The 24,565-nt window shown below is 38.1% G+C and overlaps 1 protein-coding gene across 1 annotated transcript in view; it reads right to left on the reverse strand.

Annotated features, from left to right (window-relative positions):
* Positions 1-23,932, reverse strand: part of galnt9 (polypeptide N-acetylgalactosaminyltransferase 9) — a 98,418-nt gene extending 74,486 nt beyond the window's left edge. Inside the window, exons 1-2 of the mRNA XM_058777319.1 lie at positions 23,125-23,932; positions 4,778-4,958 (exon numbers count right to left, since the gene is read on the reverse strand). Of these exons, the coding sequence (XP_058633302.1) occupies positions 4,778-4,958; positions 23,125-23,365 (422 nt within the window). The 5' untranslated portion in view covers positions 23,366-23,932. The remainder of the gene's footprint in view (positions 1-4,777; positions 4,959-23,124) is intronic.
* Between the last annotated feature and the right edge of the window lie 633 nt (positions 23,933-24,565).

A 24,565-nucleotide genomic window follows, 5' to 3' on the forward strand; every position in this document is an offset into this window, starting at 1 on the left:
AAAACTGAATGTTTTTACGGAAACACCTTTTTCAGGATTCTTTGGTGAGTAGAAAGTTCAAAAGAACAGCATTTATTTGAAATAGAAATCATTTTTAAAAAGCCTTTGCTGTCACTTTTGTCCAATTTAATGGATCCTTGTTGATTAAAACCATTAAAAATCTACAAATGTCTACAAAGTTGTGAATGGTACAGTATGGACTTTCCTTATTTTGGGTTTTCTCCGGGGTCAGATAAGATACGGAAAGAAGTTGTGAAGAACAGATTTCCACTATTGTGGAAAAGCCACCTATAGTAAGAAGGATCTGGTCAGATATTTAATGAGAATGAATGTCCACTTTTGGAAACAAACAGCCACAAATTCAATGCTCCCAAGCGAGGTATTGTTTCAAATCGACGGTTCTTCATCTGGTGCAGATCATTTATATTAACAATTCAAAATATCTACTTTCAGCTGTTATGGTGCAGTAACATCTAAAAGAATAAATTCTTATTTTGTAAGAAATTCATAATTTAATGTTAGACATTGTTGCCTCAACTAGAATTATTTCCTGCTCACGAAATGTGTGGAATTCAACAATTATGAAAATTTTTCTGAATGAATTAATCTTTTTGGGGCCAGTAAGTACTTTTATTCAGAAAGGAAGCATTAAATTGATCAAAAGTGACAGTAAAGACATTTATAATGTTACAAACGATTTCTATTTCAAAAAATTCTGTGAACTTTCTATTCATCAACCAATCCAGAAACAACAACAACAACAAAAAAGTTACCACAAAAAAAAAATTCAAAAAATTCAGCTTTGGCATCACAGGAATAAATTACATTTTAAAACATATTAAAACAGAAAATAGTTATATTAAACAGTTCTCAACATTGAAAATAATAAGACATGCTTCTTGAGCGGGAAATCAGCATATTAGAATGATTTCTGGAGGATCATGGAATCTCAAAACTCAGCTTCGCCAACACAGAAATAAATTACATTTAAAAAGATTAAAACATAAAACAGTTAAATGTAATACTATTTCACAACATTACAGTTTTTACTGTATTTTTGATCAAATCAATGCAGCCTTAATAAGCATAAGAGATGTCTTTTTAAAAACATTTAAAAAATCCTACCAACTTTCAATCGGTAGTGTATACTGTATGTATTTTAGCACTGCACAAGAGATGAGGCAAACACATTAAACACAAAACTGTGACAGTGAGGACTGCGAGCAGACATGTTCATTTGAATTTTTCATGTTTCTTACCAAACAAGGAGTCTATGAATTATTTACCACGATTCTACCCTGTTCTACCTGCGTGTTAAAGAAATCATTACAATTAGGTTTTCATTCTCATAACAAGAGGCGTTTAACAGGACCTTCCCTTCATGCAGCGTGAGGGTCAGATTTGTGATGCCTTGGATTGTGCAAGTCACACGGAGATATCTTAGATAACACATGTTTGTGTACAGGAGCGTGAATGATTGTGTTTATCAGGGATGCAAGCGGAAGCATTACTGCCAAGACGAACGCACACAATGAATCGTGATTTACACACAGCTTGAATCACAACATCTGCAGGAGGCTTCAGAATAGCAACTGCAAGACAACCTCCATCATCTACGATGGCCTAAAATTAGACCCATCAGTGTGAAAAAAAAGGTTTTGTCCGGGATATTTTCAAAATTTCACATTTTAGCTTTAGTTTTTTGGCAGTTGACCAGCATTAACCACAACAAACCAGGCTAAGTTTCAAAAGAAAGGCTGGATATGCTTATCTCGTCTCAATCACTGGATCTGTGCTTTGGGTCATGTTCTAAATATATAACTTCTTATGAATGACCATTAATATTCCAGTGCTGTTTCTAAGGTCGTTTTCCCCCATATAAAACACCCCTGCACTGTTGCTGCATTATTAACATTCCTACCATTAACACTGTCCTAGTGGGCAAGGATACTATTCCACATAGTAATATTTTCTTTGCCTAACACAATGCTTTTTCACTGCTAGCTATTGACTCTATTAATGGGATTCTCCCCTGAAGGGCGTTGTAATGCTAAAATGTGGGAAGTGATTCAGCCACTGGGCTATTTATAAACCCCTTTCCTTTGTACAACACCGTCTGATAATCAACCCTGCGGTGTAGTTGGTTTTAAAGGGCCATGACATTTATGGCAGGACAAATCAAAGTAGCAAATAAGATACAGCTTGTTGCGTACCCCAAATTATCTTTTAAAATTGTCAGAAAATATCAAAAAACAGAGTGAATGTTTTCAAATATCTTGTGAACATTTTCCCGTAAATAATTAAAGGAACTGTTCACACCAAAATGAAAATTCAGTCATGATTTACACTTATTTTGTTCTATATGTTTCTTTCTTCTGTTGAACATGATAAAAGATACTGTTTTTATCCATAAAATGAAAGTTAAACATTCCTTGTATAGACAAACCAAGCAAAAGAATGCAGGGTTCTTATACGCAGGGTCCCTTAAAGACCTAGAACATTTTTGGGGCACCTGACACGCCTGTAGTTTTCTTAGTTTTTTCAGACCTATTCTAGCAGTCAGCATCAAGTGCCATATATCATTATAAACAGGAGAACTTGAAGTTTCAGTCTAGCTAATTTAAAGTTCCAATTTTCCCTTTGTTTTCTCTAAGAATTAACGAATGTCCAGAATTTCAAGAAAAACGCAAGCGATAATTGGGTGTTTTTTTGTTGTTTTTTTACTGTGTACTCAAATAGAAACTCCTGAAGTTTGGATTTTTTTCTTTAAACAGTTGTATCTGTGTGTTTTACACTTCCAAATAAAATTTTGTCTACATATAACATTCCCCAAGCAAATTATAGCCATTTATTGCAATATTGTTATAGGCGCTTCTCAGTGAAAAACAGGTCTATTTACTTTACTAACAATATAGATGTATCAAAAAAAAAAAAAAAAACATTTAGGGAGTAAAGAAAATGGAAACCGTGTTATATAATAACAAAATACAGTAAAAAAAATTACTTTTTTTCCAGAAAAAAATATATTTTCAATCTGAGTATGAACAACAAACACAAACAGTGCAGCAAGTTGTGAAAAAAAAGTCTTGTGCAACAAAAATGCTAAATTTTAACTAAAACTAACGGCATTTAAAAAATTGTTACTTGAAATTAAAAAAGGGGGTTTACTAAAATAATATAAAATATTTCTATTCTTTACATAAAATACAATATTAACATTTAGTCTAACTTGATGCATAAAACTGCATAAAAAATGCATAAAATAATATAAAACATATAATAAATAATAATAAAACAAAAAATAAACTATATAAACATGTAAAAACAAAACTTAATAAAAATGGCAAAAACTCAAAATAACAACAAAAAATTTAAATGAAAACATATAGACTCGTTTAGGGTCGACGTCACAATTACGTCACAGCGCTAGCTGGAGGCAAAACAAAGCTAAAACTGGAGGTGGCCCATTCAAACGAGCGCAGATTCGGCTACATAAGGAGCTTAAAATATCATCTTGTGATGTTGGGTGCCAGAATCGATGTTGTAGAGGCTCCAATTTGAAATTTTAAGGCATACCTGATGCCACTGCCAGACAAAAAACCGACGACAGCTGTGGATAAACGAGATAAAACGAACAGACTGGATAGAAACGGTCGTCAAAAATGACATTTGCAGTGCACACTTCTTATCAGAAAAGGTTCAATAAAGTATTGTCTTTTGTTGTTATAGGTGCGTCTAAAGATTTCTTGCATCTCACTACTATGTCGTGTATGAAATAATGTCTGTGTGCATGTGTGAAAAACAACAAACTGACCATTTATATGCTTAATCATATGTAATTGTATATACATTGTGATTAATTGTGGCTTGGAATAATAATGTAGCTGTAAAAATAGTTGCCTGCCGAAATTGAAATATACATCTTCATGACTAGATAGACACTGTGAGTTTGTCTTAACTGTACATATTAGAGTCACTGAATCGGAAGGAATCCAGTCAGATCGTCCATCCTTTGAGTAAAAGCGTGTGCGGGTCTGGTTTTGTCTGTTAAAGTTAACCTTTTCATATTCACCTTACATATGCAGGTAAAATCGGGATTTCTCCAGTTATAATTAAAAAACAAGCTAAACAGACTTCATAGCTAGCGTCAGTGGAACTGCCTCCACCTAAACTCCGCCCACAGAAAAACTTCACAATGTTTACTAACAGAAAAAGGGTCTATATAATATAACATAATTAGTGCTGTCAAACGATTAATAGCGATTAATCACATTCATTGTTTACATAATATGTGTGTGTTTACTGTGTATATTTATTATGTATATATAAGTACACACATGCATATATATATTTAAGAAAAATATGTTATGTTTATATATTAAATATGTTTATGTATGATATAATTTATATGAATATAAATATATGCATGTAAATATTTTCAAAATATATGCTGTATGTGTGTGTCTTTATATACATAATAAATATACACAGTACACACACGTACATTATGTAAACAATAACTTGTTTTGGATGAGATTAATTGCAATTAATCATTTGACAGCACTAAACATAACATAACATAACAACACAAAGATAAGACTGGCAAAAACCAAATGCATCAGACAGAAGTTAAATTGCTTCTTTTTCTTTTTTTCTTTTCAAAAAGAAGTGTGAGACAGACCAGAACCAATGCCTTAGCACACTGCAGCTCAACATCTATTCTTATCTCAACCTCCAAGGGCATGTTCTGTGTTTAAAGTCACTGCAGCATACTCACTTTTTCGGCCTGTAGTCCGGAATATTCCTGTCCAAGGAGATGCGGTCGCTCAGTTGGGCGTTGTAGCCGTACTCCTCGTACCTTCCTTCGGTCTCTCGGCTGTCCTCCCCCAGCGTGGCAGCTGCACCGCCCTGTCCCAGACCTCCAGGACCCTCCACCAGACCCATGGGCTTGGCTAGACCTGCCAAGCAATGTGGGGAAAAACAGGGTTGACTTCGGTTAACATGACAAAGGTCAGGATATCCCATAAGAACGGTGAGGCGAAACTGGGTTCATTACTGCGGGAGAATCCACTGGTGACACGCAAATCACAACCGCTGAACAAGAGTACAGAGCGATAATTGGATGTTGGACACCAAGACACCACCTTCGTCTTTTGTCACCTCTTTCATACAGACCTCCCGGGGGGAAAAGGTGGAAAGCAAATGAACTGTGTTTAAAGGGTTGTCAGTACAGAGTAAGACTTCTTTCCCTTTGGAAATACACCGAAAATGTCTAATCTGTTCTCTGGCTCTATGCTAATTAGAATGGGACTGATGCAGGGGTTGGTTGTTTCCGGCACATCGAATGCTGTGCAGTTTGACACCCAAAGAATATGACAAAAAAGAATAAATCCACTATATCCGATAGTGAGCGCCATACCGTTGTTCTTAATTACAATCAATAGTCTTTCTGTTCAATATTCGTGACCTGCTGAAGTTTTTAGACGGAATAATTGACATGTTATTTGAAAGCCAGAATTTAAACCTTAGCTGTGCTCTTTAAAAGAGATGAAACAAGTGTAACAGACTTATTAAAGATGCCGTTTCATTTTGACATTTAAAAGAGCAAAATGATGTGTTTCACTGCATTATTAATGACTACATAAAATTTCAATCACGTTTCTGAAATAAGTGCATGATCCAAGGATGTTCCTTTTAAAGCCTTGAATTACAAAAGCGTTTATCACATGCTTCTAAGATGGTTCTGCATAAAAAGACAGAAATACCTTGTAGTTGATTATATTTTAACTAATTTATTTTACTGTAATTGCTCTTTTCACAAACTGTGCAATTACACTTCAGAATGTAACCGGCATTAAAAATAATTGAATAATAGTTCAAATGTGGCATGTTTGAAGATGCCAAGCAAAGCATGTATAAGACTGTACACTCTGTATTAATGTTGCTATGTAGCTTGGTAACCAATCTACAGTTATCTAAAAAAGTACTTGGCAGATTTTTTTAGCTACTCAATATTATTAGACATTTATATGATAACATCTGTATCTTACCATTTTGTTTTGGTTGTCGTATTCTAAAAGCAATAGGCAATAAATGTATTCTCAGTGAAAGTGCATATATAATACATAAATACAGTTTACAACTACCTAAAATAATGCATAAAATACAAAAAAGCATTAAGTAATCAGTGAAATTAAGTGTTCAGAAAAGTTTTAGAAGCAATCAAAGCTATTAAAATAATTTTCATCATAACATATTGCAAAAATGCTGTTGTATTGCAAATAACATCAGATTTAAAAAATAAATAAATAAATAAAAATATACGAAAATTTACGAAATGTACGAATATACGAAATATTGTCTTGGCAACTAAATAAGTTTAAGTACTAAAATTACTTATATAAAAATTAGTTTAATAGAAATTTTGAAAAAAAAAGGCAAAAAGAGTAAAACAAACTTATACACACACACACACACACACACACACACAGATACATATACACTATAATAGTTTATACTGAAATAATTGTACAAAACAATTAATAAATAAATAACACAACCAGGACTTAAACACACCATAGAAACAAAAGGTCACTACTTGACTGTAAATTCACAAGTGTCTTATTGCTTCATTTTTATTGTGCTAAGGAATGATATTTCATGAATCTCTCTCATCATGACTCTAAATGTGCTCACAGTTGAAATCCAGTCCACCAGGCAAAGAGCTTCTTTGATGAGGTTGTCCTTTCACAAACATCATCAGACTTTATATGAATCCTTACAGAGTGTTTATTGAGAAGGTCTGCTTGGATAGTTCGGCTCTGGGGGGTAACTTGCTTGGCAACCGTACGCAGAAATCGTGTCTTGGAATCTAAACCAGTCGGTTCCACAAACAGCAGTTGGTGCAGCATTAAAGCCTATTCCACCCTCAACCCTAAACCAGACTTGCACCACAAATGGCTCCATCCCAGGTGATCTACATAAAGCATCCCAGGGCTGCACCTCTCCTCCTGGCAGTCGTGACCTCCCAGAGTGTTGACTTGTCTTGGAGGCCGAGTTCTTGGATCATGAGGGTTTTCTCGCAAGCTGTAGCTGAAATGGTAATGCCTCTCTGTAAGCGTCTGAGGGTTTGTGTCTCTTTCACTGTCATTGTTATTGCCATTGTCTCGAAGGCTGCCTCTGTTGGCTGTTTTGAGAGAATTCTATTACATAGCGGCCTGGCATTTTGACACTAATCCCTAAGAGCCAGCTGTCTACGGCAGAGAGAAACTGCATATCACACTGACTTAATGCAGCGTTCTGCTAATACAACACAAAATGTTGAGGAGCAACATCATATTTTCATGAACAGTTCGAAAAGTAATCATATAACATTTTCACCAACAATCTCATGATGTAACAAAAAAACAAAACAGTCTAAACTGGTTTAGGGGGTTTTGGCCAATTGTCAAGTGCTGGCCAACCAACTAAAGCAGATGAAAACCAACTTGGCTGGGTTTTCTAGACCAAGGGCATCCATTCATGCTCCTGATGGCTGATGTCCTGCAGAGGTTAACTCCAACCAGCTTGCATGGAAGTTTGTGGTTGTTGTCTCTCATTTCGGTTGCATTTTTTAATTAATATCAAAGACTTGTGCACTCTCTGTACATATTATGAAAATTGGTAAATCAAACGAAAAAATATTACAAGAGCGAAATTCCTCATAGAAGCCTAATTCCAATAATTCCAAATTGCAATAATGTTTAAAACAACAGCGATTGAGAAAGTGTATTTATTCAGCAACCACAATTGCAAATTATATAGTCAAGATCTCATGACAGAACACAGACTGGCTGAATGACACTTTCATTTAAGCTGAATATCTCACATGGAGATCGTTAAACTTCAGCTTACTTGTTTGTCTTTGTTTTCAGATCATTGTCGGCGCTTCCGTAATGAAGAGCGCGCATGTGCGCAAAAAGCGCTGGGCAGAAAATGAATCCTTTTAACAGAGAAGCTCTGATTTGGGGATTTGAACACTTGATATCTGGCAACCACACGCAAAAAATCTTTCATAGTAGAGGTGAGCACAGCAGTCCACAAATTTTGTCTCCTTTTTTTATGAAAATAAAAAGAGTTTTTGGTAAAGTTTTTATTTTTTAAAGGGGCCATATGATGTTTTCCTTTGTCTTTGGAGTGTTACAAGCTGTTTGTGCATATATAAGATATGTAAAGTTGCAAAGATTAAAGTCTCAAACCCAAAGAGATATTCTTTTATAAAAGTTAAGACTCTGCCTCTCATTCAAACACGCCCCCACATGTCTACGTCACGGTGTGGGAAGATTTGATTAACAGCGCCCAAACGTATACGCAATGAAAGAAGGCGTAACTTTTATTCTCGCTGTAGTATTGTTGTTGCCGCCGCCATGTCGTGGAGACACTGTGTGTTTCGTTGTGAAAGCGAAAGTACTTTGTCTGGCAGTCTGGTGCTTCTGACTCACAGCCTGTAAGTACATTTCGATATTTAAAGAATTTGCTATTGACTATTCAAACTTAAGTTTTGAGCAGTGTAGAGTAGTGCTTGTTTGGCGTTTCTACAATAACAAATGCAGACATGATGTTATGTTTACGCAGTGCAATGTGTAAAAATACCGTATGAGTCATTATAATCAGTAATTATGACCTCACTGAATGCAACAAATGCCTCGTTTATAGTGGGTTTTATTGTTTTAGACTCGTCGCACCGGGAAACACGGCATGGTAAGGGGCGTAACATTTCCGTCTCCCGCTTGAGGTATTCGGCCAATCACAATGCACTGGATAGCTGGCCAATCAGAGCACACCTCGCTTCTCAGAACGATGAGCTTTGTAAAAATCGATGCGTTTCAGAAAGGCGGAGCATAGAGGAGCGACAATAATGTACAGTATGTGGAAAATAATGTGTTTTTTGAACGCTCATCGACCTTATTTTCGTCTCATCATTTTAATTTTTAATTTTTTAAATGAGACGTACGATGACGTACACGGTGAGTATAATGCAACCTCCAGAGGATGCAGACTACGAAATTAAGCCACAACTAGAAAGTCCCAAGTGCATTCGAGCTGGAGCTAAACTCTGGTTCAGGTGGGTTTAATTGGGGTTGGAGCTAAAGCTGTGTTCACGCCATGTCATAATTACTGTAATTTGGAGATAACACGTGACATTCTATTTGGAGCGGTCCAAGTCCTCAGACTCAGAATTCTGTGTTTCTATGGTACCATCAATGCCTAAGTAGCACCTAAATGAATCTGCAGCAGTCAGGTGGTTCAGCTGTCACATGGTCCAAGTCATCTGTAAATTGTAATTACAAGCTCTATGTGTATGTGAATGCTTTGGCATCGATAGTGTTGCCACATAGATGTATAATTCCAAGTCTGACTCTGAGTGTTGTTATCTCGAAATTATGGCAATTATGACATGGTGTGAACACCGCTTAACCTCTGCAGCACAGTGGACTAGTGGTCCAGACCATCTGAATACCAATTTATCCAGACTGGGAGACCATCTAAAAACCATCTTAAACCAACTAAGACCAAAAAAAACAACAACAACAAAAATGTCTGGTTTAAGCAGGGCTGGCAATATAACAAATGCCTATACAATCTTAAAAACAAAAGTATCTTTATTGGCATAGATGATTCCACGGAGAACCTTTACCATCCATGGAACCATTCCATGCACAAAAGTTTCTTCATAGTAGAAAATGGCTATTTAGATGATGATGATTTGGTTTTTATCTCTGTTTCTATGGATTTTTATTATGCAATGTAATGCTGATCAGCGTATGTATATGCGGGCTCCAGGGTCCAAGGCAAATTTCCCCATTGGGAAAAAAATATTGGAATTGAATTGAATTGAATAGAAAAACGAAAAGTAGTTTCTTTTAAATAAACGTTCTTTGGACAACCAAAAAAAAAACTTTAGGAACCTTTATTTTTAAGAGTGTATGAAAGTAGATTTAGGGATTTTCAACCTCCAAACTAACTAGCTAACTGACTTATAAATAAATAAATTTGGCAAAGGAGAGTTTTTTCCCCTGCTGTTCAGCTCAAAGTCGCTACTTAATCTCTGTCTATGTAAATGTGCGTGTGCATGCATGTGTATGCTGATAATAATACGCTTTGAAGGCTGTAAAGAGACAGCAGTGATTACAGAGAGCTGAAGAAATTAAGTTACAAAGACCAAAGGAAACAGGCTCTGTTTGTGGACGAGCAATTACTCTGTTTTCTTCCCTTCAAAAAAAAAAAAAAAGAAAAAAATTCTACAGCTCTCTTGCCATTATTTCAGCCTCCAAATGAAAAAAGCATGATAGAGACTGGTGATTTGGAAGCTTCTAGTTTACAAATCCTCAGTAATAAGATAAACATGAAGTCTAGAAACTAATCAGCTGCTTCTAAACCATTAGCACTGTTCTGCATATTCTGTTCTACATGAAGATTGACATAAATACATCAATTTATGAAATGCAGGTCACTAAAAAAAGCAGCAACCATGTAACATTGTTTAATGGTATTGCAGATCTGCACACAATTACAATTCAAAGTGTCCGCTTGAATCACACATTAGAACACCTCTTAAAGATCCCATGAGATAATATTAAAATATCTGTTAGCTTTAAGGTCATCTGCATACTATTCCCAAGTGAAATAAAATAGTATAATAAAATAAAAAATAATGATCATTTTGTCGAGGTAACGACATCCTTATGTCGTGGCCTCAAGATGTTATGTTGAGGGAACGACATCCATTTCTCGTGGCCATGACTTCTTATGTTGAGCTAATGACATATTTTTATTGTGGCCACGAGTTCAATGCGTAAACAAACCTGCGTGACCATAGCAACCCGGGATTATCAGATATTATCATAAAACATTTTTATTAACATTAAACTTTTAATTTAATATTTGTATAGTCTATTATTATTATTACATTAATTTATAGGGTTATATTTTTATATTTGTTATATATGCTTATTTCCCCTTTCAATTTGTGTATCGCTTTACCTAATTAACGTTTTGTGTAATTATGCTATATTTGCTAGCCTACCATATATTTTGCAAATACTGTGAATGCTTGACAATTATGCCAATAAAGTTTTGACTTTATGATTGTATTTATGCCCGTGTGTGATGATAAATGAACTGAATTTACAAATGAAATTACGTGAATGATTAATTCCTCAACGAAACACTATATAGTATTTGTAATTATGGTCTATTACTCAGCAGAAATAAAATGAAATATAGCCTATGTTAAATTTAAACTGCATTCCAGTAAAAATTCCAGTCAGCATAATCAAAACTTTATTGGCATATCGAGCATTTACAGTAGGCTGTTATTTACAATTCAGAATGTTAAGTAAAGAGATCGAAATGAAGGGAAAAAACAAATATAAACAAATATCAAAATATAACTAATAATAATAGGCTAATAATAATAATAATAATATACAAATATTACGGGGAAAAGACAATCAGTTAATGGATTTACAAGACTGTGGGATGGATAAAAATGTTTTCTTGTGGGCCTATTTTATTTTATGCACTTTACGTAACATTTCAAGATAAACTTCATTTGAATGCTGACTATGGTACGTAATACAGTCCGGTAGCCATGGTAATAATTTAATAATGCAATTTCTATAATAATTTATTAATTCTAAATAAAATATTAATGAATTCATCTCTGATAATACCGGGTTGCTATGGTCACGCAGGTTTGTTTATGCATTGAACTCGTGGCCACAATAAAAATATGTTGTTCGCTCAACATAAGAAGTCGTGGCTACGAGAAATGGATGTCGTTCCCTCAACATAACATCTCGAGGCCACGACATAAGGATGTTGTTACCTCAACAAAATGATCTCGTGACCATGACATAATATCACGTTCCCACGAGTTAATATGACATTCCCACAAATTAATATCTCATGGCCACGACATATTATCACGTTCCCACGACACAACTAAGTGAACCGACCATGTCATCTCGCGGGCACCATAGAATATGTTCTATAGAAATGGAATGACAAGTAATTCAAAGTACATAATTTTAAGAAAAAGAAAGAAAATGGGGAGGGGGGGGGGGTGGAACACACATTTGCTCATATTAACAAAGTAAAAAACAAAGAAAATTTACTTTTATAGTTTGGTCTCAAAATTTGTACTTTGTCTGCTAAAAATATAGGACACCTTTTGTTCTGAAAAAGTGAAGGATGTGTGTCTAAAATTCATGATCTCTGATTAGAGGGATAGAGTAACTCTCTCTCTCTGTGACATTCTCTCTCTTACAGTAATGGACTGGCCTTTCCAGACTCATTTTAACAGGCTGCTCGACAGTCTGTCTTTGAGAAACAGCTTATGAACACCCTGTTAGCTACTTTTTGCAAAAGCTTTGAATTTCTTGATGGATAGCTTCAATTCAGATAGCTCACTTTCTTTTAGAAGCGCATTCCGTACATGTGTACTTAGGCAGTTCAGTAACATGAATACTTCACTCATGATAAGCTATTACTGTCCTGAAAGCCAAGATACAGGTCCAAGCCCAGAGGAACTTAGAGGTTACTGTTTTATAGCTCACAAGACTTAACTAAGTCGGCAGTTTAAGTTTAACTTTAAATCTGGGAGCTGGCAGACAATTTTTCTCTCTATTCAATCTCATAGCTGTCTAAGAGAATATATTATAGACAAATCTATAAAACATCTATTAGAACAATAATATATTGCAATAATATATTAAGAAATTAATTTATATATATATATATATATATATATATATAAATACAGTATCTCACAAAAGTTAGTACACCCCTCACATTTCGGCAAACATTTTAGTATCTTCTCAAGGGACAATACTACACAAATTAAACTTGGATATATTTTAGAGTAGTCAATGTGCAGCTTGTATAGAAGTACAAATGTACTGTTCTCTAAATATAACTCAACATATAGCCATTATTGGCCAAATAACTGGCAACAAAAATGAGTACACCCTAAATGAACATGTCAAAACTGTGTCCAAAGTGTCAACATTTTGTAAGGGCATCATTGTTATCTAGCACTGCCTTAATCCTCCTGGGCTTGGAATTCACCAGAGCTGCACAGGTTGTCCTTTTCCACTCCTCTATACTGACATCACGGAGCTGCTGGATGTTAGACACATGGTGCTTCTCCACCTTCTGTTTGAGGATGCCCCACATGTGCTCAACAGGGTTCAGGTCTGGAGACATACTTGGCCACTCCATCACCTTCACCTTCAGCTTCATCAGCAAGGCAGTTGTCATCTTGGCGGTGTGTTTGGGGTTGTTATGTTGGAAAACTGCCGTTCGGCCCAGTTTCTGAAGGGAGGGCATCATCTTCTGCTTCAGAATGTCTCAGTACATGTTGGAATCCATGTTTCCCTCAATGAACCTCAGCTCACCAGTACCAGCAGCACTCATGCAGCCCCAGACCATGAAGCTACCACCACCATGCTTGATTGTAGGCAAGACGCAATTTTCTTGGTAAACGTCACCACACATGCTGGACACCATCTGAGCCAAACAAGTTTACCTTAGACTCATCATACCACAGGACATGATTCCAGTAATTCATGCTCTTGGAGAGGTTGTCTTCAGCAAACTGTTTGCAGGCTTTTCTTGTGAGCCGGCTTCAGAAGAGGCTTCCTTCTGGGACGATGGCCATGCAAACCGACTTGATGCAGTGTGCAGCGTATGGTCTGAGCACTGACAAGCTGATCTTCCACTTCTGCAACCTTTAAAGCAATGCTGGCAGCACTCATGCATCTGTTTTTTGAAGCCAGCTTCTGCAACTGAAGCACAGCACGAGGACCTAACTTCTTTGATCAACCCTTGCGAGGCCTGTTCTGAGTGAAACCCGTCTTGGAAAACCTCTGTATTCCACTGGCCACTGTACTGTAACTCAGTTTCAGGGTGTTACTGAGCCAGTCTTTGTGGAGTGTACATCCAGTGGTCAGTATGAGAGAATTGTACTCAAAGCACCAAATTTTAACTGCTCTAAAACAAGATGCACAAATTTGTATAGTCCTGTCAAGCAGACAAAAACATGAAGATGATGAATAGGACATGTGGCTTTGCATGGTTAAACGACGTATAGCTGTTTTCACATAGGGTGTACTTGTTACGGGGCTGACGAGACGTGAGACGTGCAGATCCATATGCAAGCTTTTAATGAGCAGAGACGTGGTCATAACAGGCAGGGTCGAACAGTACCTTTTGATACTGTTCGCCGGTCAACGATCGGCGAACAGTATCAAAAGGGCTTGACAAGAGAGGTAATCCAAAACGTAAGCGAGAGTCCAGGCAGAGGAAAAACACAATCTGAAAAAGGCAAGACAAGGCAAGACTAGGGAAACTAACAAGGCTCTGTAGGGCAGCGATAATGCATACAATACTCGGCAGTGAGGCAGAGAAAGTCCAAGGCTTATAAAGCGTGTCTAATGGGTTTCAGCTGTAATCAGTGCAATGTGTAATCTGTGACAGCTGTGTGATCTGTGCGATGGATGATGGGAAATGTAGTAGATGGTGAAGTGCAACAGTAATGTGATCAGTGCAATGAATACTGTGGTAAGTGAGTGACCTCTGGTGGTGAGTGAATGCAAGTTCACAGACCAGATTCGTGACAGCGGCCTCCGTGGCCATGACAGGCCAGGACGAGAGTTCAGGGGCAGCCCTTCTGGCTGTGACAGGACATGCAGAGAATTCACAAGCGGCCTCCATAGCCGTAACAGGGCAGGGCGAGAGCTCCTTGACGGCCTCCATAGCCTTGATATGGCAGGACGAGAGTTCAAAGACAGTCCCTCTGGCTGCGACAGGAGAGGCATAGAATTCACAGGTGGCCTCCATGGCCATGACAGGGCAAGACGAGGATTCACAGACGGCCTCCATAGCCATGAAAGGACAGGGTAAAAGTTCAGTGTCGGCCTTCTTAGCCGTGACATGACAGGGCAAAAGTTCAGTGTCGGCCTCCTTAGCCGTGAAAGGACAGGGCAAAAGTTCAGTGTCGGCTTCCTTAGCCATGAAAGGACAGGGCAAAAGTTCAGTGTCGGCCTCCTTAGCCGGGACATGACAGGGCAAAAGTTCAGTGTCGGCTTCCTTAGCCGTGAAAGGACAGGGCAAAAGTTCAGTGTCGGCCTCCTTAGCCGTGAAAGGAGAGGGTAAAAGTTCAGTGTCGGCCTCCTTAGCCGTGAAAGGACAGGGCAAAAGTTCAGTGCCGGCCTCCTTAGCCGTGAAAGGACAGGGCAAAAGTTCAGCGTCGGCCTCCTTAGCCAGGACATGACAGGGCAAGGAATCACAGATGGCCTCCATAGCCGTTGACAAGGCAAGACGAGAGTTCATTGACGTATACCGATGACACCTCTTGAGGTTCTGCAGCGGTTGCCGCCACCTCTGGAGGTTCTACAGTGGTAAACTCAGGACACAGGGAGAGTTCATTGCTGGGTGCCACCACCATACAAGGGGCCGACGCGAGCCCCACCGCTTCTGGAGGTTCTGCAGCATGGACCGCCACCTCTGGAGAAGCTACAGCGGGCGCCGCCACCTCGGGCAGTTCTGCGGTGGTGTACGCAGCCCAAACGCAACACAAAGCGATTCCCATCAGGGGAAGTGCCTCGGACAGGGGAATATACATAAGAACAGGAGGGTTAGAGCGAGTTGGTTTGGGGATACCAGCCATGCGTGCAGACACCAGCGGTACATCCCTCAAACTAGACATCAGACTGGGATAGTGGAAGACTGACCTTGATGATCTGGGTGTGTCAGCCCGGACGTGACCCGACTCTGGACAGACAGCTGTGACGTGAAGATCAGCTGTGACTTGTCTTGACTCGTGAAGATCAGCTTTGACTTGGCTTGATTTGTGACGATCAACGGTGACTTGACTCGTGAAGGTCAGCTTTGACTTGGCTTGACTCGTGAAGATCAGCTGTGACTTGTCTTGACTTGTGAAGATCAGCTTTGACTTGGCTTGATTTGTGACAATCAACGGTGACTTGACTTAGCTCGTGAAGATCAGCTGTGACTTGGCTTGACTCATGAAGATCAGCTGTGACTTGGCTTGACTCGTGAAGATCCACGGTGACTTGACTTGGCTCGTGAAGATAAACGGTGACTTGACTTGGCTCATGAATGGCAGCAATGACATGGAGGGGTGATTTTGTGGCCGCCATTTTGTGAAAGGGCTCAGCTGTCACCGCCATTTTGTGAGCGTGCTCTAGCGTAGCTGCCATTACATGAGTGAGTGCAGTGTCACACCCACAGTGAACACTGAACCAACAGTCAATAAAGCATAGTCCATAAAATCACTCAGACACGAACGGGGACCTTCAAGGGTTAATCATGATTTGAGCGGCTGGTTAATGCCCTCACAAAAAAAGTCTATGAGCAAACAGTCAGGTAAATCAGAATCATTAGCGATCTCCAAGTACTCTAGAATGTAGCTCTCGAGTGATCAAGTGTCCTGCTTAAAAGCTAATAGCAGTTTTGCTGCGTCCATACCTGGCCAGTGTCCATCTGAAAAACTGCTGGATCCTTTCGTGGCCGAGTATTCTGTTTCGGGGCTGACGAGACGTGAGACGTGCGGATCCATATGCAAGCTTTTAATGAGCAGAGACGTGGTCATAACAGGCAGGGTCGAACAGCGGCAAACAGGTATAACATGGGCAAGACAAAGAGTAGACAAAGACAAGCATGGGTCAACGATCGGCGAACAGTATCAAAAGGGCTTGACAAGAGAGGTAATCCAAAACGTAAGCGAGAGTCCAGGCAGGGGAAAAACACAATTCGAAAAAGGCAAGACAAGGCAAGACTAGGGAAACTAACAAGGCTCTGTAGGGCAGCGATAATGCATACAATACTCTGCAGTGAGGCAGAGAAAGTCCGAGGCTTATAAAGCGTGTCTAATGGGTTTCAGCTGTAATCAGTGCAATGTGTAATCTGTGACAGCTGTGTGATCTGTGCGATGGATGATCGGAAATGTAGTAGATGGTGAAGTGCAACAGTAATGTGATCAGTGCAATGAATACTGTGTTGGGTGAGTGAGTGACCTCTGGTGGTGAGTGAATGGAAGTTCATAGACCAGATTCGTGACAGTACTCACTTTTGTTGCCAGCTTTTTTGACAATAATGGCTGTATGTTGAGCTATTTTTAGAGGACAGCAAATCTGTACTGCTATACAAGTTGCACATTGACTCCTCTAAAATATATCCAAGTTTCATTTCTATAGAATTGTCCCTTGACAAGATATACTAAAATGATTGCCGAAATGTGAGGGGTGTACTCACTTTTGTGAGATAATAATATCTAAAATATTAAAAAAACACTCGCTGTAAAGTTTAATATAAATATAATGTAAAGGTTTTTTTTTTTTTTTAGAAAATATTCACATTCGGTCATATCCATTTAATTATAATACAATTTCCAGTCCTGTCTGAATAAAACACTATAAAAACACATTTCACCATACACATTGTTTGTGAACAATGTACTATAATAAACAACATCAAAAACCGACACAGGTCACGACCCCTTCAGCCACTGCCTCGACCAATGTAGTTTAATCCGCTCTGTGTTTGTGAAGGTCTTTCAGCCATCAGTTCCTGATTTAGCCGTGATCCTACAAGTCATGTTTATCTCCTACTTTCTCGTAAAGTGCTCTGACAGCATTCAGGCCCGCTGCACTCAGAAATGCTTTAAATTATGTAACAATATTTGAAAAGAAAATAAATGTTCTTACTGACCCTCTATGAATTGTGGGATACGAGATACTCCTTTCTGAGGTGATTTAGGAGCTGAATGAATATAAAAATGCATGTCAAAACTGATGCTAGTGCAGCATAAATATTCATGAGGAAATGTGGTTAAGGGGACTGAACGCCAGGATTGGACAGTCCCCTTAGAGTCCACTGTGAATGTATCAGACACTAAAATGTGCTGGGCCATAAAGCATCGCTGGTAGTGAAATACCTACTCGGAAGCCAGATTTATAACCAAAATGCATAAAGTAAGACAAGACAATCAAAATATCTGAGTTGGAACATATGAGTCATATAAATCAGGTCATACAAATTATGAACAATATTTAAAAAATGTATTTCAATATAGTACAAATTATGTTATACATTAATTTGGGAGCAATTATTGATATTGTAATTTCTTCCACTGAATTTCATTTATTCCTCTAAACGACTAGAGCCAGAGAAATTACATTATCCATAGTACCAGCACACTGTATCAGAACAATGTCGGGGCGGTTGTACTTTTTATAGATGTATGGCAAACGGGACACCTACACAGCTTCAACCCCACAGTGGGTTCCTGAATGCTGTGATAAGCCAAATATATACTGCCTAAACTTGTCTTTGAACACTACTTTGAAGCTTCATCTAAGTGCCAAGTGTGTTTGCTGTGAGGCACACTGACGTGATGAGATTTTTTTACTTCATTTACACATTTAGGAAATAAACATGAGTTAAACCAAAAATGACAATTCTGTCATCATTTACTCACCTCATGTAATTTCTTGTTTTCTGAAGAACATAAAAGAAAACACTTTAGGAACAACATTGGGCCCAATTGATGTTCACGAAAAAAATAAAAAAATAAATAAATTCATTTGTGAAATTTGAAAACCTATTTCAAAAACTTTAGAAACTTTGTAAAAGTCAATTATGTAATTTAGAAAACAATGTGTTGTCTTTATAATGTCACATTTATACATTTATTACATCGCATTTGGGAATCTTTGGCATCAAACATTTTGAAAATGTTGAAAAACATTCAGTTTTGGGTCAGTAAAATTTTTTAAAGAAATAAATACTTTTATTCTGCAAAGATGCATTAAATTGATCAAAAGTGAAAGTAATAGCTTTTGCATTGTCATATTAATATTTACATAAATACTTCTATTGTCAAATAAATGCTGTTCTAAAAATAGATAGTTCAAAAGAAAAAGTTTCCACAAAATTAAACAACTGTTTTCAACATTGATAATAATAAGAAGAAGAAGGAATGTTTCTTGGGCACCAAATTGGCATATTACAATGATTTCTGAAGAATGATGCGACACTGAAGACTGGAGTAATGGCTGCTGAAAATTCAGCTTCACCATTAAAGGAAAATGTATTAAAAGAAAAAAATTTTTTTTACGTTAATAATATTTCATACTGTTTTTACTTTATTTTCGATCAAATAAATGCAGCCTTGGTAAGCAGAACAGACTTCTTTTAAAAACATTAAAAAATCATATCTAACCCAAAGTTTTGGTTGGTAATGTAGTCTTCTCTGTTTACATCACTTCCAAGGTAGGAATCTGTTCAGTCTACTGCATCTGTGTTTGCGGAGATAAACTGAACTACAGCTGTAGAAATTAAGCACACTTTAGCGGTAATGCTCACGGTAGATCTGCTACCTAATCAGGGGGCTAATTGCACATTCTCATAGCTCTGCATTTTTAATAGCATTCAGATAAAGGGTCTTTTCACAATAATCCAGCATTTCTAAACAACTGTGTCAGAGATGACCCACCGTCTATCCCTGAGTGACTCTTTGCACTTTGCTTTTCACAGTTAAATGCACTCGTTAAGTTTGTCCAAATGGTAAATGGCATTACACTTCCTGCACTGATTACCTTAATCTATGCTGTTGTAGTTAACTGTACTTTGTAGCTTTCTGCATTGAAATTAATTTGACTCCTGTGACCCAAGGTAACCAATTTGTATGCACTATTTAAGTAATTGCCAAATTATTCAAGTTTTATAGTGACATTTCCACTTCCCTCTCACACTTCACAGCTATTCCTCAAGGTTGGATTTAGTTGGATGAAGCAATCCTACAGAAGAATCAGCCAGCACTTTAAAGTAAACAATGAAGAACGTCACAATACAACTTAATGGTTCACCCGAAAATAAACATTTGCTGAAAATATACTCACCCTCAGGCCATCCAAGATGTACTGTTGATGAGTTTGTTTCTTCATCAGATTTGGAGAAATGTAGCATTACATCACCTGCTCACCAATGGATCCTCTGCAGTGAATGGGTGCCGTCAGAATGAGAGTGCAAACAGCTGATAAAAACATCACAATGATCCACAAGTAATCCACACCACTCCAGTCCATCAGTTAACGTCGTCTTAAGTGAAAAGTTGTGTTTATAATAAGCTAATCCTTCAATGCATTTTTAACTTCAAATTGTTGCTTCCGGCTGAGAAATATCAAAGTCAAGTCAAAGTCAAAGTCTGCTTTATTGTCAATTCTGCCACATGTACCGTACATACATACAGAGAACTGAAATTTTGTTACTCTCTTACTCCCTGGTGCATACAGATAACACTAAATACTAACAGTAGAACGCAAAAATACAGATAAGCACAAATCAAATATATATATATATATATATATATATATATATATATATATACACGTACACAAAGTGCAATTTTTACAAATATACAAACAAGGACATGTAGAATAAAAAATAAAAATAAAAATAATATAAATGGATAAAGTGGCATAAGGCACAAGGCACATGGTAGATAGATATATAGATAGATAGATACATGATAGAAATATGTACAGGTAGGAATTGTGTGGATTATTGTGATGTTTTATCTCAGTTGTTTGGACTCTCATTCTGATGGCACCCATTTACTGCAGAGCATCCACTGGTAAGCAAGTGATGTAATGCTAAATTTATTCAAATCTGTTCCAATGAAGAAACAAACTCATCTACATTTTGGATGGCCTGAGGGTGAGTACATTTTCAACAACTTTTCAACTATACTCAAACTCATCACATATACAAACAGGCCATGAACTTGTCTGTAAATCCACAGTAAGAATATTTATGCCACTAAGAAAAAAAAAATCTAAATTCTAAATGACTGTGAAGAAACATTTAAATTGTGTTTATACACAGACATCATGCCCATTCAAACTAGGGTGGAATGTGCTTGTAATTTAAAAATGACTACTGTAGGTTAAAAAAGTTTTGTCTAAAACAATGTTGTAAAGATCATCCATTCATAACTAAATATTGTCCATTCAGTCGGGTCGCACCTTCTTGCATATACTGCATGCAATACAATGCACGGTGATCAGTGGCTGTCAAGTTGAATTGCAGTTTTGCCAGGCCCACCACTGATACCCCCTTGAAAAAAACAGGTGCATAATCAAGCTGTGAACTACGATTCTCATTTAATGAATGTTGGGGGTGGGAAATGATGACACATCTGTCCATCTCCAACCAGAATCATTGTCTGTGATAATGTTTTATATGTTCTCTGGGAAATTACTCATCAAAGTAATGGTCATACAAACAGATCTTTCAAGGGACGAGGGCACCATCAACAACCAAACAATTACAGCTTTCTTGTAAAACTCGCCGTGTCCTAGAAATGCAATTGGACCTTGGCGTAATCCTCTGGGTCTCATTCTCAGGACAATAAACAACTGAAAAATGGACAATTACCTCAAATCACCACTGGAAGCAAATACAGCAACAGAAATGTGAAAACCTCAAGGGAAAACCAATTCCAGTCTCAATATCACATACAATCCGCGAGTGCCTCGCACTATCGCACAAGTTTTATGCGCATCAGATAAATATGTGTCGAAATAAAATGTATAACGGCCCCAACATCAAGAAGATTTGTGACAGACTGATGAATTCCACACAGTGGAAAAGCCTCCGGGGGAAATATGTGGCGGCACTTGTGCAGAATGAAAGCCCTCTCAATCAGTAGGGCACATTAGAGGGCTTTTTTTGTGAAGCCGTGCCTCTTGGCTTTCTTCCAAATGCAAGAAGGATAATTCAAACTGACAGAGTGACCCCCTTCATACACAAATGGTGCTGGTCTTACAGAATAACAATCAGATCAAACAGATGCACTAAGAAAAGCAAACAGGGAGCGAGAGGTCTTCTAACAGACGTTTAAAGGACAGACAGCACATCACGTGAACTATGACCTTCACATGTTCTCCAGAAGAAAACGCTGTATGGTCTCGGAGCATATAATGATTGAGGAAATGGGCTCTATATTCCAAGAAGAGAACTCAGAAGTGGGAGCACAAGTGTGATTAAGGCAAGGACGAGTGCATGGGAAGCAAGATCGCAGAAGGACAATTTCTTTTTACAGGCCAGGATAGAAGTTGCTGATTATTTTCTGCACTGATTTTGAGGTAAAATCTTTGGGATTATGTGGAATGGATTTAAAAATGGCAAAATGTACTAAACAAATCTGACATTCGTATTGGCAGCCAAAAGCGTAATCAAATTGGCCAAAAATATGACAATTTGTTGAATGACAGGACGTAAAATTCTGTGGAAATAATGTCGATTTTATGTGAGCATGTATATATACAGCATTTTCTTTCCAACCAAAGTTTCTCAAATATTATAGGAAATGTAGAACAACTGCAATATTTTATTAATTTAATAACGATTCACTGCTGCCGTATCTTGCATTATATTTTGCTTTTAAAAACAAGGAAACAGCCTATAGATAAAAACGATTCTCTTCTACTTATTAAATGATGTCTACAAGTTCACAAGGATTCAAACAAGCATGTAGAATTGCACATTAATTTGATATTAATTCAGCGGACTCAGAGAATTAAAACACATGTGGAAAGACATGACGATGCATACTTTGTTTTCATAATGTAACAAAACTTTCAGAACAACACCCTCAAATTAGAGACACAGGAAAAAAATGTATTGCTGCTACAATCAGGCATTGCATGCTTTTATACTCTCCTTTCTCTAATTTCTCTGATAGCACTTTATAGTTCATCAATAACGTTATGAAACCATGTAACGCTTAACAATCATTACTTTTAATCCGTTTGACTAATATATTTTGATAGGTCAAATTAGGATTATGTGCACCTAATCCTATCTTGCCCTTCTTGACATGTTTATTGCATCATAGACAAGTCTATATTACTTGTCATGTGTTAAAGCATTAGGATGACAATCCCAGTAAAATCCAAAGTGTGAATCTAGATGAAATCATATGCCCATAAAACACTGATCTGTCATGCATTATATAATGCCTGTGAACGTCAAAGATGCTTAAAGCCCACATACCATTTAACTGGTTATAGACCACATCTTCTAGTCGCTCCAGCCTTTTGAGAATGGACTGTCTGTCCATGGAGTTCGTAACTTTGGCATTCCTGCCTCGCAGTCTCTGATCCGAGAGCCTCCCGATCTGCACGAGCTCTTCGGATCGGTCCTGGATCCTGCAGTAGACTGAGAACAAGATGATCCCGACGAACACCAGAATGTTGACCGTCAGCAGAGTTTTGATCTTGCGTGCCACAGCCATTAAAGCCCGAGAGCGACTCTGTCAGACCCCTAATATTGATCCATATGATCCGCTGTGGAGGGAGCTGTCCTTTCAGCACCACGCACAACAACCCGCGCGCGCCGCAGTTTCACACAAGCCTAACAGCTGATCAGCGATCATAAACGATGATGCATATACGATATATAAGCGAAAACACGCAATAGAGGTTGCAATCAAATCCCACCGCCTCGGGTTCCTGTGTTGACCCCCATAACAAACGTTTAGAAATGTGTCAGAGCAGCCTAAGGAGATTGCGCTCCGATTAAAAGCACGCGTTTAATCACGCTGTGCACTCAGGAGTCGAAAAAGCACGAGCTGTGCACAGTTCAGATGGCTCATTTTAAATGTCAGTGCATGTCAAACAACGATCCTCCGTGTGCAGCATCCTTCGCGGCACTATCTGTTAAAGCAAAGATGCATCGCGCTCGGGCATCGAAGTAGGACGCGATGTCAGATGAAATCCACCATCCTTATGCGACGATCGCAGGTGGAAGTGAAAAAGACGCTGTCAAGCGACGCTTTGCATGGAAGCGTTCTTCTCTCGCGCTCCCCGCATGCTCCCTCCCTCCCTCACATCCCGCTTTTCACGCGCTGCTCAGCGCTCCGGTGACGTCGGCAAACTCATAAATATTCAACAGACTGTGCGAGGGGATGAAAGGCTGGAATATGATAGATGATGAGGATAGCTGGTGGATTACATTCTAATGTTTTCACGGAGATTGGCCAATTGAATTACAACTCAGAGAGTTTGTAGAAGAATAATGTTTTGCAATTTTACCCTCAAGTGCTAATGTGGCATTTCAAATGGATAGTGAGCAATCACTGGGTCCTTAACAAATTAATAAACACACGAGCTGTTACTCTGAACTGAAATTACTTAATTTACTTGTAAATTACCGCAGAGATTTAGATAGACCCTGATAATATAGCCTACCATTCTTCTTCTTCTTCAAGCCAAGTTTCTTCTTTCATGGCCTAATGGTTAGAGAGTATGACTTGTAACCCAAAGGTCCCAGGTTTGAGTCTCGGTATTGGCAGGGATTTTACTGTAGGTGAATAACCAGCACTCTCTTCCACTTTCAATACAATGCACCGAAAAATGGCTGCCCACTGCTCTGGGTGTGTGTGTGTTCACTATTCACTGCTCTGTGTGTGCATTTTGGATGGGTATCCATTCTT

This window comes from Onychostoma macrolepis, chromosome 05 (assembly GCF_012432095.1).
Source record: "Onychostoma macrolepis isolate SWU-2019 chromosome 05, ASM1243209v1, whole genome shotgun sequence".
NCBI classification, from domain to species: Eukaryota; Metazoa; Chordata; class Actinopteri; order Cypriniformes; family Cyprinidae; genus Onychostoma; species Onychostoma macrolepis.